Source organism: Lutra lutra, chromosome 16 (assembly GCF_902655055.1).
Source record: "Lutra lutra chromosome 16, mLutLut1.2, whole genome shotgun sequence".
NCBI classification, from domain to species: domain Eukaryota; kingdom Metazoa; phylum Chordata; class Mammalia; order Carnivora; family Mustelidae; genus Lutra; species Lutra lutra.
The window spans coordinates 19031714-19047802 of NC_062293.1; the positions used below are offsets into that span (position 1 = coordinate 19031714).

Consider the following 16089-nt stretch of genomic DNA (forward strand, 5'->3'; position numbering starts at 1 on the left):
AAGGAAGAGGAGCTACAGAGCATGCCTGGCTATCCCTGGACTTCTGTTTGAAGGCTAACACAGGTCCAAATCAAGATGGGGGACAAGACTCAGAACCTGCCTGGCATGTGGATCCCCCCAACAGCAGGGGGAAAAGGTGTGGTGTGCTGGGAGGGGTAGGAAGGCTCCCGGTGGGAAGTAGGGGTGGGGATGGAGAAGTCCAGGCTCGTTTACACACCTTCAGCTGTAAGCTCAGGAATCTCCACCACAATGAATCTTCCGGAGGTGGGAGACCCCAGGCTTATGGGGGCAGGTGAAAGATGGCCTTAATGAGAAGCTCATGCAATTTCTTCGTTTTGCAGATGAAGAATCTGAACTTCAAAGCAACAGGCTGCTCTGCTGCTCAAGAACCAAGTTCGTGTTGCGGCTGGGCTCAGGATGGGGGGTTTCCTAAACTCCCGGGGCATTTGCACTTTGGAGGAGTGGGGGTGGGGCGGGAGTCTGCCATCCGCACTGGGGAAAGACGGAGTCTGTCTTCTGCTTTTAGTGGGATTTCAGCAAATGAGGGGTTGCCAACGCGATCACGGCTCAGAGTGGGCTGGTAGCTGCTCCTGGAAGGGCTGCGAAGGGAGCCTGATGGTTTCCAGGCCAGTACAGGTGGAGTAGCACCTAGTGGGTGCTCACGGCATTGGCTGATGTAGAGGCAGAAACCTACTGGGTGTTCACTATACAGTGCTGGGCGATTTCCTTGGTGTCACATTTAATCTTCCAAACAACCCTAGGAGTTAGGTGCTACTAGTATCCCCATTTATTCTCCTCCCCCAACAAACAGGCTCAGAGAGGCTGATTTGCCAGGGTCAGAATGCGAAGCCTGGCTGCACAGAGTCCAAGCTTTGAAGCCGGATAAATGTTGGAAGAAATGTGCCTCAGAGTTGGGCTTCCCAAACTTGAACCTTTGTAAGGATCGCGGGGGGCGGGAGGGCGGGCTGTAAAATGCACATCCTCATTCAGCGTGGCGGGGCTGGGGAGAGACTTTGCGTTTCTGATGAGCTCCCCGGGATGTCAATGCCGCTGGTCCGCAGCAGGCAGAGTCAGTTCACAAGCGGAATCCGGGTGTCCCGCTAAAACTGCAAAAACAGCAAAACCTGTGCGTACCCCGTTCAGTTGGAACATTTAATGTCGCTCTGCGTTTAATCCAAAGTTGTTACAGAACTTCCCCGTTTATAATGATGCAGAAAAGCCCTTAGCTGGGGGTGGACCGAGGACCCCCTAAAACACCTGGGTGGCGCCACCTCCGCCGGCAGGGAGGGCAGGCCCGGGGCCCCCGGAGCGTCCCCGCGGGCCCCGGCGGCCCGCTTCCATGCGGGGAGCTGAGCGCGCCGGACTTCCGCGCTCCGCCTTTTCCCGCGCCCGGCGGGCCCGCCTCCGGGGCGGGACGGGGCGGGCCCCGGCTCCGGAGCCCCCGCCCAGCTGACCCGGCGGCTCTCCCCTCGCAGGCTGCTGCCCGGGCGTGCAGGGCCCGGCCGCCGCCATGTCGGGCCCGTTCGAGCTCTCGGTGCAGGATCTCAACGACCTGCTGTCGGATGGCAGCGGCTGCTACAGCCTACCGAGCCAGCCTTGCAACGAGGTCACCCCCAGGATCTACGTGGGCAACGCGTGAGTCGCCGCTGGGGCGCCCCGCCCACCCGAAAGCCGGGGTGGGGGCGTCACGGGCGTACGGGGTTGAGGGGGGGCGGTTTGTGGGGCGTGGTCGACCTCCGGGAACACCGTGGGGGCCGGGCAGGGGCTGGAGTCGCCGCCCGCCCCCGCGCGGGGGGAGGCGGAGGGGCTAGACCCCGCCCCGGCCCCGCGCGGTCCTCCTCCCCTCGCGGGGGGCCCGGATTCCGGGGCGCTCGGCCAGCCTGGCGTCCGCCCGAAGCCGCCACCCGCTAGGGGCTCAGCCTTGGGCGGGGTCGGGCCACCGTGTTCACCTAACAGGTGGCCCTCTGTCACCCGGCCGGTCTCCAGCCCGCGCGTCATGTGACAGCTGCCTGGTTCTGCAGTGAGGTCACCGCGGAATGTCTGCCTTCGCTGCCATGGCAACCGGCTGACGTCACAAATCGGGCGTGGAACTTTCCCCGGCTGGGCGACCAGATCAGAGAATCCAGATGAGGGATCCGGAGGGCAGGGCTGGGGTTTCCTCGCTCCTTCTCCTGCCTAACAGATAGGGTTTGATTTACTAAGGCCCTAAGCTCTATGGGCCAGGGTCTGCATTTTGGAAACCCAGAATTAACTCCCCTCTCTCCTTTTACCCTGGAGGACATGGTGGCACAGGGTGGTTGAGGGACCGTGAGGACAGGGTCAATGTCTCGTTCATGTCTGTATCCCCTATCCTGTACTACAACCTGTTGCTTCCTTATCCTGCTAAAGGGTGCCACAAAAATAGGGGTCATCGTGGGGCTAAATAGGGTCTCTAAAGCAGGTCCCACTGTCATGGGGGACAATCTCATCCACTCTGTCCATTCATTCACCATATTGAGCACCTACCGTGTGTCAGGCACTTGAGTGTGCATTCACAGTGATAGTAATGGTAATGGTGAATTTGTTGAATGTGTAATGGAGAAGGGAGGTGAATGGGAGCTCACCTTCAGAGAATCGATCACTGCTCTACAACCATGTGCAGCCTGGTGAGCAGGGACAGCTAAAACAGTCCCAGAGCCTCAGCCAAAGGGCCCAGGAAATTGCAAAGTTCTGAGGATAGCGCCCTGTCCTGACACCGAAGCAGCAAGTGGCCTTGGCTCCCTCGGAGACCCTGCTCTCCAGGGCACTTGGGCACATTCAGCTGCCTCCACTTCCTGAGTGGAAACCGAGCTTGTAAATGTCTGGTGGCAGCCAGAGTTGCCTGTGCCGATGGCCACTGTAGAAAAACACGTCCCCTGGCCAATTAACGAATCTGGCTTTGACCTGGCCAGGGGTGTGTGTTGGGGGAGGGGGGGCGCTCAGCATGGAGCGCCTCATGCTCCCTGCCTGTTGGGAGCCCCTGAATCAAATCAGGGCTCACACAGCAGAGGAGCCTGTATGAGCCTCATTTTCTAGAACTCAGGATATGCAGTTGATGTGAACATGACAGAGTGAGGGGGAGACAGAACAGGGCTGGCGTTGGGCCTCCTCCCAGCTCGCCGCTCGGCTGTCTGCGTGAGCCCGCAGCTCATCCTTCCGCCGTCCAGTGGGACCAGAGCTCAAGGCCAGGGCTTCAGGCAGACGAGATCTCCTGTCGGAGAAGGCGTTTTGTAAAGTACAAACTGCTGTCTGAATTAGGACGTTGTTGGGAGATGACATAAAGGAGCCCTTTGACTATTGAGATCAAATGTTTTATAACCTCCAGAGTTGGCGCCACTGGGTCCCCAAGTGCTTACCCAGGAGAGCCTCAGAGATGTGGCTAGTGCTCGGTGTCAGAAAGGGTCCCTCTGGGGGACTGGAGGGGCTGCCATATTTTATGATCCAAGGAAGGAGGCTGCCTCAGATGTGCTGGTTTCCTTTTTCTTGGATTCACTACGTAGTCAGTTGACGACTACTAAGTACCGGGAGCTGATAGCAGGTGCTGGACAGTGGAGTGGGTTACTCACTTGAGGGGATCAGAACAAAGAAGCACAATCAGGCATTAGAAGAGCACGGACTACAGTGTGGGCTCTGTCTATAGGACCACTCGTGTAACACAGGCCACCCCAAGGGATAGCCTCCCCATTTGACAGACAGGGAAACTGAGTCACCAGAAGGTTAAGTGGCTTGCTCAAGGTTACCTGGATGGTAGGTCTGAGGGTTGGATTCAGACGCAGGCAGTCTGGCTCTAGAGCCCATTTTGAGCCCACTAGGCTGTACCCCCCACCACCACAGGGTAGGAAGCCAGATGCCACCTTGGGGGTGGAAGGGAGATGAGGACACATTGCAGAGGGTGGTGAAAAATGAGAGGGTGTCTGTCCACGGAGAAGCTCGAGAAGGGCATTTCAAAGAGAGGGAACGACATGGGCATGAAACCGCCCCGGCTATTTGGGGAAGCTGCTGGTAATTAGATACGGCTGGAGGGAGGGAGGTGGCTCATAAGATGAGGGGAAGCTGGTAGGGGCCGAGCACCAAGGGTTCCTCGCTTTGCCGGGAGACTTAGAATCTTCTCCATCTTCCTCCCCCTGGGCTGCCAGCTGGTGAGTGAGTCATCCCCTGCCGCTGTCTCTTGTCCAGGTCTGTGGCTCAAGACATCCCCAAGCTGCAGAAACTAGGTATCACGCATGTGCTGAATGCCGCGGAAGGCAGGTCCTTCATGCATGTCAATACCAATGCCAACTTCTACAAGGACTCCGGCATCACCTACCTGGGCATTAAGGCCAACGACACGCAGGAGTTCAACCTCAGCGCCTACTTTGAAAGGGCTGCAGACTTCATCGACCAGGCCTTGGCTCAAAAGAATGGTAAGGCACCTGCGGGCCAGGAAACAAGGCAAGGCAGCTTTGACCAGACTTCTCTAGAAAACAGGCCAGCCACCGGCTTCCTCTCTGTCAAGAGGCCCCACGTTACCCAAGATGTATAAATGTTTCTCACAGCGGCAGCCTTGGGGTCCTGGTGTTTGAGTGGACTTTGGCTGAGAGTTCATTTCTACCCACTCCCCGCCGTGCCCCCAAAATAGGTTCAGCAGTAACGATTTATCTTCTGTGATGAGAAGTGCTGAGGTAAAGGAGCTCTGGGGCTGGTTGATTCAGCAGCTCAGTGGCCGTGTCAGGACAAGGTGCTTCCCCCTCCCCACCTCTGCTACCCTCTGGGCTCTCCACTCATGGTCCCAAGATGGTGGTGGCAGACCCAGTCACCACATCCCAGCAGGACAAAGTACGGCAAAAGACCAGGCAGCCATCTGGTCCCCATGTTTCTTCCCTTTCTTAAAGAGCATGTAGGAGGGTGCCTGGGTGGCTTAATCAGTTAAGCGTCTGCCTTCGCCTCAGGTCATGATCCCAGGGTCCCGGGATCCAGCCTCATGTCAGGCTCCCTGCTTGGCAGAGGGAGTCTGCCTTACCCTCTCCCTCGGCTTGTTGGCCCGGTTTGTGCTTTTTCTATCTCAAATAAATACATAATATCTTAAAAATAAGTAAATAAATAAAAATGAACAGCAAGTAGAAGGGCCCTCAGAAATCCTCAGTGGGGGTTCCCCTCAGATCTCACTGGCTGGAGTTGGCTTACATGGAATGCCTGGCCAGGAGAATGGGGCCACCATGGCTGGGCTTAGGCTGGTGCTCAGCAGGTGATGGCCCACAGGCCACATCTTCCAGCCACTTTCTAAACGCTTCCTGGGGCTCCCTTTCTGCGACTGAGGGAGAACTGCTGAGGCACTGGCAGTCAGGCAGGCCGTCCCTGGGGGGCAAACCCTAGAACGCAGAGGGCAGACATCAGTTGACCAGCCCTGGCCACCTGCCCTTTCTGCTTATAGCTTGTTCCTCCCAGGGACTGCCTTTACCTTCAAGCTGCCTCTCCCAGCCTCTTCCTCCCCCTCCCACAACCTTTGCAGGGGAGGTGAGCCCCGTGTCCCCTTGCTCCCAGCCTGCCTCTGCTTCCTGTGCCCAGCAGCCTCCCCCTCGAATGATTCCTAGTGAACAGCATGTACTAGACGTTGGTTATCATGTGTCTGGAGCTCAGGAGGGAGGTATCACCTGGGGCATCTGTAGGCTTTACTGTCAGGCCCTTTGTGGTCCTTCATGGTCTCATGTACGTCACCCCCTCTGTTCCTGCTGTATGGAGTCCCCATGTAGATGGGAACGAGGGTCCCAGTTAAGGGGATGGATTTTGCTCTTCTTGTACATGGGTTGGTCAGCCACTCAGGAAACTTAGAGCTTTCCGACTCTGTTTCCCCTTTCCATCCCACTAGGAACAGACCTTGACTTTTTGTGACCTCCCGGCTTAGTGGGAGGCAGCGTGGGCTGAGTTGTCCGTCTGGAAAGTTCTCTCTGCCTCTCCCTACCTTGTCTTCTGGCAAACTCTCTTGCGTGAGACCTGCCCTCTGGCTGGATCCACGGGGTTCCTGTCTGTCCCTCCAGCACGTAAGGTAGCTTTGGGGCCATAGCAGACACACGGCAGATAATTACTGAGGGAGTGACAAAAATGAATTCCATGGGCTGTCAAGCCAAGTGTAAATGCTTCTAAGATTGACTGGCCAAGTGAGTCAACAGAAACACAGCAGCCTCCCACAGGCTGGATTGCTCGGGGGAGCCAGCCCCCCATCACTTTGGAGAAGTGGGAAGAGCCAGGAGTGCCCAGAGGAGGAAGCAGTCACTTCCAGTCCGGATCAAGGGAGGCCTCTAGGGAGGAATGGCATCTGGGTGGGGCCTGGAAGGCTGGAAATCAAACCTTCCCCTTCCTGATCGGCTCTGGGAGTCCTGGGCTGCTGAGTATGTTCCAGCTGGTGAGGCAGTGGCTCCGCAAGGGTTCTCTCACCAGGGCTTGGGCAGGGAAAGCCTCTCTCCACACCCTTTGGATATGCTGGCTAGAGAGAGAATGGGCAGGGGAGGGGCGGGCGAGGTCCTCCTTCCTGCATGGGAGGCATGGGGAGAATAGAGTCATGTTTTGAGCAGAGGGTGATAGGAACAGAAGAGACTCTGTTTGACTCTGGGCCACCAGATTTCCTTCAAAATAATGGCAGGATAGAAGCATTGGTGGACACTCAACCACTTGGCTAATCAGCCAACATTTATTGAGCACCAAGTGCATACTAGAAGTTGTAGGGCATCCAAAAATCAGTACCCCACAGTCTACCCTTAAGGCACGTGCGGTCTGGCGGAGGAGGGTAGATCCGTGCATGGCTGGGAGGGACACAGAGCCAGGCTGCTGTCCTAGAAAGTACTGGGCTCCACCAGACAACTCCTGTTGCTGGCTAGGAGTTAGTTCGTATGCTGGGCGCTGGTCTAAGGACTTTATAGGATGTTTCCTTCAGTCCCCCAACAACACTGCGCAATGGGTACTATGACCACAGATGAGGAAGTGGAGGTGTGTGGGGGGTAGTGGGTCGTAGAGTTCAAAAGCAGTGTACCGGCCAGCAAGATAGAACCTAGAGAAGAATAGATATTATTTATTTTAAGGAATTGGCTCACACGGTTGTAGGATCTGGCAGATCTGAAATCTGGAGGGCAGCCTGGGAGGCTGCAGACTCGGGCGGGCCTTCTTTATTACAGCCTTGAGGCCGAATTTCATCTCCAGCAAGCCTCACTTTTTGCTCTTAAGATCTTTAACTGATTGGATGCGGCCCAGCCACATGACCAAGGGCAGTCTCCTTTACTGAAGGAAACTGATAGTTATTGATAGTTGGTGTTAATTACATCCACGAAATACCTTCTAGACCAGTGCTGGACCAGACAGCTGGGCATCATAGACAGGCTGAGTTTACACCTGTAACCATCACAACCAGCAAGTTAACATTTAAACCCATATTCACGTGACTTCAAGGTTTTTTTTTCTTTCTCCCCCCCCCTTTTTTTTTAAGATTTTATTTATTTATTTGACAGATAGAGATCACAAGTAGGCAGAGAGGCAGGCAGAGAGAGAGGAGGAAGCAGGCTCCCTGCTGAGCAGAGAGCCCAATGCAGGGCTCGATCCCAGGACCCTGGGATCATGACCTGAGCCGAAGGCAGAGGCTTTAACCCACTGAACCACCCAGGCGCCCCTTTTTCTTCTTTTTTGTTTTTTGTTTTTTTAGATTTATTTATTGGGGCACCTGGGTAGCTCAGTCCGTTGAGTGTCCCAGTCTTGGTTTCGGTTCAGGTTATGATGATCTCGGGTTCTGGAGATTGAATCCTGCCTCTGGCTCTGAGCTCAGCAAGGAGTCCTGCTTCCCCTCTCCCATTCTCTATGTCCCCTTCCTCTTCCCCCGACACTTCCCCCACCCACCACCGGCTTGCAAGTGTTCTCTCTCTCTCAAAAAAAGTTGTATTTATTTATTACTTGAGAGAGAAAGAAAGAGTTGTGTGCACATGTGCCCCCGGGGTGGGGGTAGGGGGAGGGCTCATCGCAGGGCTTGGTCTCATGACCCTCAGACATGAACCCAAATTAAATCAGACCCTCAACCAACTGAGCCACTCAGGTGCCCCAAAGGTTTTGGTTCTAAATCCCTGTGCTGACAAAGGAAATATTTGAACTGGGTATTTTTTTTTTTTTAAGATTTTATTTTTTTCACTTGATAGAGATCACGAGTAGGCAGAGAGGCAGGTGGAGAGAGAGGGGGAAGCAGGCTCCCTGCTGAGCAGAGAGCCAGATGTAGGGCTTGATCCCAGGAACCTGAGATCATGACCTGAGTCGAAGGCAGAGGCTTAACCCACTGAGCCACCCAGGAGCCCCCTGAACTGGGGTTTTAAGGAATGAGTAGGAGTTTGCCAGGTGGCCAAGAGAGAGAATACGTTCCAGATAGAGGGAATGACATGTGCAGAGGCACAGGAATGGGGAAAAGCATGGGAAGGTATCTGGGCCATGGGCACTCGGCCTTATAAGCCACACGTTAGAGACTAGAAGCCCTGAAAGGGTGACAGGTTGTATTTTGAATTTTAGACAGCCCCTTCCAGCTACTGGGTGGAGTGTGGGTTGCTGGTGATGGGGGTAGAGGGAGAGCTGGGTTTGGAGGTGTGGAGGGGGCTGTGGTGAGGGTGACGAGGACCTGAACTAAGGCTCTGTGGTGGGAGGGGTGGTGAACTAAGGCTCTGTGGTGGCAGAGAGAAGCCAAGGCTTGGGGCTCCCAGGGACCCCCCAGTGGAAATGCAATGTGGTGGGACTGGTTGATGCTTCCTTTCACCAAGTGCTGGGGATACAGCGGGGAGCAAAACGGATGGACAGCCCTGCCTTGTGGAGCTTCCCCATTTTAGGGGAGGGGGACAGCAAACAAGTGAAAAAGATTTCCAGCCTGTTGGGGGGGGCAGGAGGGGAGGGCGGTGCACTAGAACAGGGAGGAGGAGAAGGGCTGGGGAGGGCGTTATGCCTGTAGAGAGGAGGGCTGGGGGAGCAGACACCTGGGAAAAGAGCTTTGCAGGCTGAGAGGCCAGCTGGCTGGAGGGACGGAGGGAGAGGAGGAGATGATGGCAGAACGGGGGCCGGACTGCGTCGGGCCTCATGGGCCATGGCGGGAGTCGGGGCGTGAGAGGGTGTTTCTGTTTGTGTGTTTTGATTTTCTGTCCCTGTGTTTGTATTTGATACAGATATTCCTTTTATGTTTTTGAAACTGCTTTGTTGCGGTATAATTGACATTCAACAAATCACACGTATTCAAAGCCCATGATTTGACGTTTTTACATATGTGTACACCTGTGAAACCAGCACCTCAAGGGCGACAGTGAGCTTGCCCGTCGCCCCCCCAACCCCTGGCGATTCCTCAGGCGCCTCTGTGACCTCTCCCATCTGCTCCCTCTGCCTTCCATTCCCAAGCAACCACTGCTCTGCTTTCTGTCACCAGACAGGAGTGTACTTTCTGTAGACTTTTGTATAAATGGAATGACATGGCGGGTTCGCTTTCTCAGCCCCGCCCTGTCCGCGTCATCGCTAGGGGTTCCATCCGTGTGGCTGCACGTGGCCTTTCCCGTTGAATGCTGACGAGTCTTCCCAGTTTGTCCGTTTACCTGCTGGTGGACCTTTGGGTCATTTCTGTGTTTTCTTCTTTTTTTTTTTTTTTGAAGATTTTATTTAATTACTTGATCAAGGGAGAGAGAGAGCATGAGCGGAGTGGATAGGAGCAAAGGGAGAACAGAGACTCCCTGCTGAGTGGGGGAGCCTGACTCGGGGCTCGATCCCAGGACCCTGAGATCATGACCTGAGCCAAAGGCAGATACTTCACCAACTGGGCCACCCAGGTGCCCCATGTGTTTTGGTTTTGATTGAAATATCAAAGTCAGGGGCGCTTGGGTGGCCCAGGCACCCGTCCTTCTTGTTAGCGATCTGTCCTGCCATTGATGGGCCTCTGGGAGCTGCCAGCTGTTAGGAACAGTGCCGCCCTCAGAATATTTGGGTGCATGTCTTTTGTGGGCACGTGTGTACATCCCCGCTGGGCCGTAGAGGTTGCGTGTGTCCCACTTGAGTACATACTGCCCCACAGTTTGCCAGGGTGATGTGCTTATGTACGTTATCTCCCCGCCCCACAGCACAATAGCATCTTGGGTACTCATCGGTGCCCCCCCAGAAGAGTTGGGACTTGAGTCAGGCTGTGTGCGGACAGCCCCCAGCTCCAGCTCACGAGCCCCTGTTTCTCTTCCAGGCCGGGTCCTCGTCCACTGCCGGGAAGGTTACAGCCGCTCCCCAACCCTAGTTATCGCCTACCTCATGATGCGTCAGAAGATGGACGTCAAGTCTGCCCTGAGCATCGTGAGGCAGAACCGTGAGATCGGCCCCAACGATGGTTTCCTGGCCCAGCTGTGCCAGCTCAATGACAAACTAGTCAAGGAGGGGAAGTTGAAACTCTAGGGCACCCCCTCGGCCTCTTCTCTAGAGGCAGGCCGGGGAGGCCCTGGTCGAGGTGTCCGAAGCCGCCATGTTTAGGAAACACAGTGTACCCTGCTCCCAGCATCACCAGGCACTTGCCCACAAGTCTGTCCCAACACAGCCCTGGGCCACTTTCCCCCTGGGGAGCACATAAACAAGCTTGCTAAGGAAGGCATTGTCGCTCCCTGGTGTGTCCTGTGCCTGTAGTTTATGATGTCCTCTCCCTGTGGTGGGGGCGCAGAGGGGGAAGGTGTGTGACATGCATGCTTCTCCTGGATGACCCAAGGCAGGAGGTCTGTGGCAGTGAAAGGCTTGAGATGCCCCCAGGGGCCCTTCCTGACCTCTGTTGCCCCCTGCCTCCCTCCCCGGCTCCCTGCCATGCACCCTGGGTCCTCTCCTGAGTGGGGACCTCAGCACCTCGAGCCCTGTAAGGGAACTATGCAAACACAGGCCCCCCTCTCCCCACCCTGCCTGCCTCCTCCCCGCTCATCCCAGCTGTTCATAGGCAGAGGCTCGCATTTTGAGGGCTGAAGCTGGCCCCCGGGCCAGCAGTTGTTAGTGGGTGGAAATTCCCATGAAGAGACTGCATTTTAAGTATTTCAGTAGGATTAAAGATACCCAAACAAAGAGGCCGTCAGGTGGGCAGACATTCCTCCGGAGGACTCCAGTCAGTCCACAGTATCTAGAATGTGAGAATCTTTGGAAGGCTTGCATTCAGAATCCGCTGCTTTGGAATGTCTCTCTCGGACCGCTGCTCTCAGTCACTTGGATTGTTAGAAGACTGATGCCTTGGGCATGGTTTTCTTTTATATTATTATTATTTTTTTTTGAGAAAACAGGGTGTTGAAGTTCCAGCCTATTTAAAACCCCCACCATTTGAAGAATTACAAAGGTTTTGTCCTGAATTATAGTGTGGGCGAGCTCGAGCCACTCATGCCAACTGCTTTTTGTCTCTGTTGCTATTCCAAGGACAGAAGGAGGAAGTTGGCCAATTAGAGGGTGCGTGTGTGGGTGTGGAGGGGGAGTGTGTGTCTCAGAAACACAGCCAGAGGATGGAGGAGCAGGCTTTCACCCCGCCCACTTCTAGGTGGGTCTTAGGGCTCTGTGGTGCCAAGAAGGATCCCGGAGCCCTTGGAGCAAAAGTGACTCAGCCAGGCCAAAATGAAACACAGCGGAGCCTCCAAGTGGAGACTTTACTGGTGGTAGAGCAAACAAACAAACCAGAGCCACCTTTTTTTAAGGACTAATTTAAGGATGACATTAGTCATCCATAAGGATGATGGTCCCTCGTGTGCACACATGTGTCAGAATATAGGAGTTTTGTTTTGAAAACAGTCTTGTTAGGACTTTGAGTGATTGTTGCCACAAAAGGGATGCATTCCTGTCGTCTTCAGGTTCCCGGACAGCAGAGAGGTGGTCCTCAGCCATACCTGCACCCCCCTGCCCCAGCTCCTCGCACACAGAGATCTAGAAAAGTTTGCAGAATTTAACTTTTTCTTACTGTTTCTGAGACCCAGACCCATGCAGGGTAATGTTCTGGTGGGTGTGTCAAGCTCGCAGAAACCTGAATTTGTGGTAGGATCCCTTGCAAGGATTTGCAGAAGGAGTCTTACCAGAAGTGAAAAACCAAGGACTTTTGTCAAGTCTTCAAAATTCCGTTGTAAATGGAAATTCAGGCAGTGTTCACCTGTCGAGGTGGGGAATGTGCCTTTTTCAGAGTTGACCAGGGGCGTCGGGCTAGACGAAGAGAAGCAGGGTGCCGCAGGGCCTCACTCCTGGGTGTCGCATGGCCTCTCCCGCCACAGGGCCAGAGCGTGGGGTCTGGACGGTCACTTTCCTCTGTGACCACAGCCTCATCGAACAAACTAGGAGCTGTGGTCTCTCCCAGAGACCGGACTGCCCACAGAAGCCCACCTCAGTGAAATGGCCATCTTCTAACCCGTGTACCTCACCTTCCGGTTTCCCAAGAACCATCCCACTTGATCTAACTTGATTCTTCCAATAACCCTATCCAGTTGGCAGAGCTTCTTCATGTATTGTGACCTTTGAAGAAAAAGGACCTGGGGTTCAGACTGATGGAGGGCAGGGCACCCAGGCCGTCCCAACTCTGAGGAAGAGCCGAGGCAAGATTTCAGGTTTGCTGCTTCCTGAAACTGAATCTTTTGTCCCATACTAGGCTCCCCATCAAGAAAAGATCCCCCTTGGAGTGTCCAGGGGCAGGCATACGCCCTTGACCCAGCCAGTGTGCCTAGGAGCCAGTTTTGTGGATGGAGTACAACCATTCAAGCTGGGGTGCCATGGCGGGGGCGGGGGTCCGGAAGAGGGTGGGAGGGATTTGATACAAGCCCATCTCTGCTCCAGGAGCAGGAAGCAAGAAGCCTAGGTCCCTGATTTGGTTAGAAGGTGTGCCTCTTCCTCCAGGAAACACATAGCATCCCTAAGTTGGAGCTTTCCCTTCTGCTTCTGGAAGAGGCTCTGGGATTGGGGGGAAGGGCGCCTCCTCCCGCCCTTTGGCAGTGGTCTCCCCATGGGACGGAGCAGCTAGCTACTCAGGCTCCTTTAATCAGGACCTCTTGAAGGCTTTTGGTGGGGGCCTGAGAGAGAAAAGGCCACTGGGAAAATTACTGCCTTTACTTGGGCACTTACTTTTATGCTGATAACGGGGATTTCTTGGTAGTCTTTGGTCCCAGAAACCCTATTTTTACGTCATGAAATTTAGCTCCTAATTTTTGAGTAAAATAAAATTCTACGGTGTAAGAGCCAGCACGTGCCCAGCTGCCCATGGTCGCTTTCTGGACGGCTTTCTACCCCCTGGGAAGTGATGGAATAGGAACTCAGGGTGCCCTTACCCTCCCCCGTGACCTGATCCCTTTCTTTGACTAGCAGACCCCCCACCTCGGTCAAATTAGAGCACCAGATGGTTTTCTTCTCAAATCTAAAAGCAGTACACTTTCCACAGGCTGGTCTGTTTCTCTGCCACTCTGAGTTTTCTGGAGAGCAGAAACCACCATCTGTCAAAACAAGGGGACTCATCTAGAAGACCTCTAAGGTCCCTTTGGCTCTGACACTGTATAGGGTTCTCTGAGAATCCCCACCTGGAATTTACCACCACCTGGGAATTATAGGGTATGTAATAATAACGGTGGCCAGCAGGTGGCGCTGTGTTCCACCCATGGTGATGGATGGTTTGAAAGGGAATGTAGGTGCCTTTTGTGTTACAAGTTAATGTTAAGATGCTAATGTTTTAATCCAAATAAGCACTGATCTTAAAATAGGAAGATATGCACTTTCCTCGCAGGAGATTTCTGCCATAAAGGCAGTATCAAGAACCACTGAAGAGCCAACAGTGTTGGTCTTACCAAGTTAAGACTTTATCCTGACTGGAAGTAGAGGCCCTCTCCCCTTGAGAGAGCAGAGTGGTTGGAAGCTTGATTTATCTCCTGTCAGCTTTCAGGGTAATTTGACTGTGAAAGCGTGAGTTTCCGGGACAGAAAAGGGGCAGGAATTAACATTGGTTTTAAAGGAAAGTGAGTTTAACGTCTGTTGTATCACAAATCAGTGTTAAAACACTAACTGTAACCAAAATAAATGTCTTACAGTACACAGAAATGGTCTTTTTTGGGTCTTTCTTATCTCTGCTGATTTTCTCTGATGCTCTTATGTTTGCTTTTTTCTAACTTCCAAAAATAAGTATCATCTAAAAATTAGCCCTTCCGAGTTCATTCTCAGTCCTGTGATGATTAGTTTTACGCAATAGATGTTGGCTAAACATCTTGCCACTACCAGAAATTTCCCGTGATGGGAATAATCTTTTTATTTATTTAATTTCTAAAAGATTGCAGCTTTTTTGAGGGATAATTGACTGGAATAGTCTTGACTAGAGAGGCCCATCCTAAATGAGGGAGGTAGATTTACGTTCCTAAGAAAGTAGGAGACTGGGTGGCCCTTGGGTGGGCCCTTAGGAGGCATTTGGGGTTTGAATGGTCCTACAAATGGGCAGCCCCCAAACACAACCCTGCCCCCAGATGCCTTCAGTTCTGCTGTTAGCATTTATCTCCCTTGTGATAAGCATTGGCTTTTTTTCTCTGATAAAAAAAACTCAAGAGAGTTGGGTGCCTTTTCTCCCCGACAGAAATAACTCTCTCTGGGGTACCTGGGTGGCTCTGTCGGTTAAGTGTCTGCCTTCAGCTCAGGTCATGATTTCAGGGTCCTGGGATTGAGCACTGCATCGGGCTCCTTGCTCAGCAGGGAGCCTGCTTCTCCCTCTGCCTGTTGCTCCCCACTGCTCATGCTCGCTCTGTCTCTCTCTTTGACAAATACATAAAATCTTAAAAAAAAAAAAAAAAAGAAAGAAAAATTCCACGCATACGTAAGTACCCATTCGTGAACGTGTGCATTTAGAGATCTCCATGGAAAACGTTCTGCACTTTGCTTTTGTGCTTAACAAATAGTTATTTCTCGGGGTGCTTGAGTGGCTCAGTGGGTTGGGCCTCTGCCTTCAGCTCGGGTCATGATCTCAGGGTCCTGGGATCGAGCCCTGCATCGGGCTCTCTGCTCAGCAGGGAGCCTGCTTCCCCCTCTCTCTCTGCCTGCCTCTCTGCCTATTTGTGCTCTCTTTCTGTCAAATAAATTTAAAAAAAAAATCCAAATAGTTATTTCTTAATTAACTGAGCCACTCAGGTGCCCAACAGATAGTTATTTCTTAGAGTACCCTTCATTTCACTAGCTACTTAGCATTCCGTTGTGTATGATGTGCTGTGATTTCTGTATACTCTAATTTCAGAGGTCCAGACTGCTCTAATGAGCACAGAATGTCGAAATGACACTTAGGAATAACAGTTGCAGTTTGTCTGCTTAATATCCTCTTAATTTTTGTCGTCTGCTATGATGGCACCGTGTCAAACACATCCCAGTACTCAAATCTAAGGAGGATTGTTCTGTGCTTCTTGTATAATTTTATGGGGGTGGAGGGGGGGCCCTGCCTGGCTGGCTCAGTGGGAGTGTGCAACTCTTGATCTCTGGGTCATGAGTTTGAGCCCCACGCTGGGGTGTAGAGATGACTTTAAAAAATATATATAATTTTATAGGGGTGGCTTGCCCAAGCCTAATTTTTAGAAAGAGTCCCTGAGCCGTGGCCTTCTGAATTGATGACCCATTTATAAGAAGTTCAGATGCACAGAGATTCTGTTTTCGAAGTCTACACTAAAATGGGTTAACCTAGAGGCAACGCAATGAATGGGTGATCTCCGTTTCATTAAAAATGGAAACACACCACATTTAAAATTAATGTGTGTGTGTTTATATTTTTATTTATTTTTATTTAACTTTTACTTTGGGGTTGTCTGGGTGGCTCAGTCAGCTAAGCATCTAACTGTCTTTGGCTCAGGTCATGATTCCAAGGTCTTGCTCAGTGGGGAGTCTGCTTCTCCCACTCACCCTGCTTGTGTTCTCTCTCTCTCTCAAATAAATAAAATCTTTTAAAAAACAAATTTTACTTAGTTAACATACTGTGCAATATTGGTTTCTGAGTAGAATTCAGTGATTCATCACTTAGATACGACACTCAGTGCTCATCATAGCACCACCGATCACCCATTTAGCCCATCCCCCACACACCTCCCTCCGTGAACCCTCAGTTCGTTCTCT

At 52.8% G+C, this 16089-nt stretch overlaps 1 protein-coding gene across 1 annotated transcript; it reads left to right on the top strand.

The window, feature by feature from the left end:
- Window positions 1–2: 2 nt before the first annotated feature.
- DUSP3 (dual specificity phosphatase 3) lies at window positions 3–14052 on the top strand. The gene is made up of 6 exons (XM_047707435.1): window positions 3–136; window positions 342–393; window positions 812–936; window positions 1476–1635; window positions 4195–4421; window positions 10220–14052. Exons 1-6 carry the CDS (start codon window positions 76–78, stop codon window positions 10423–10425), a joined length of 831 nt encoding a protein of 276 aa, XP_047563391.1. The 5' UTR covers window positions 3–75; the 3' UTR covers window positions 10426–14052.
- The last annotated feature ends 2037 nt before the right edge of the window (window positions 14053–16089 follow it).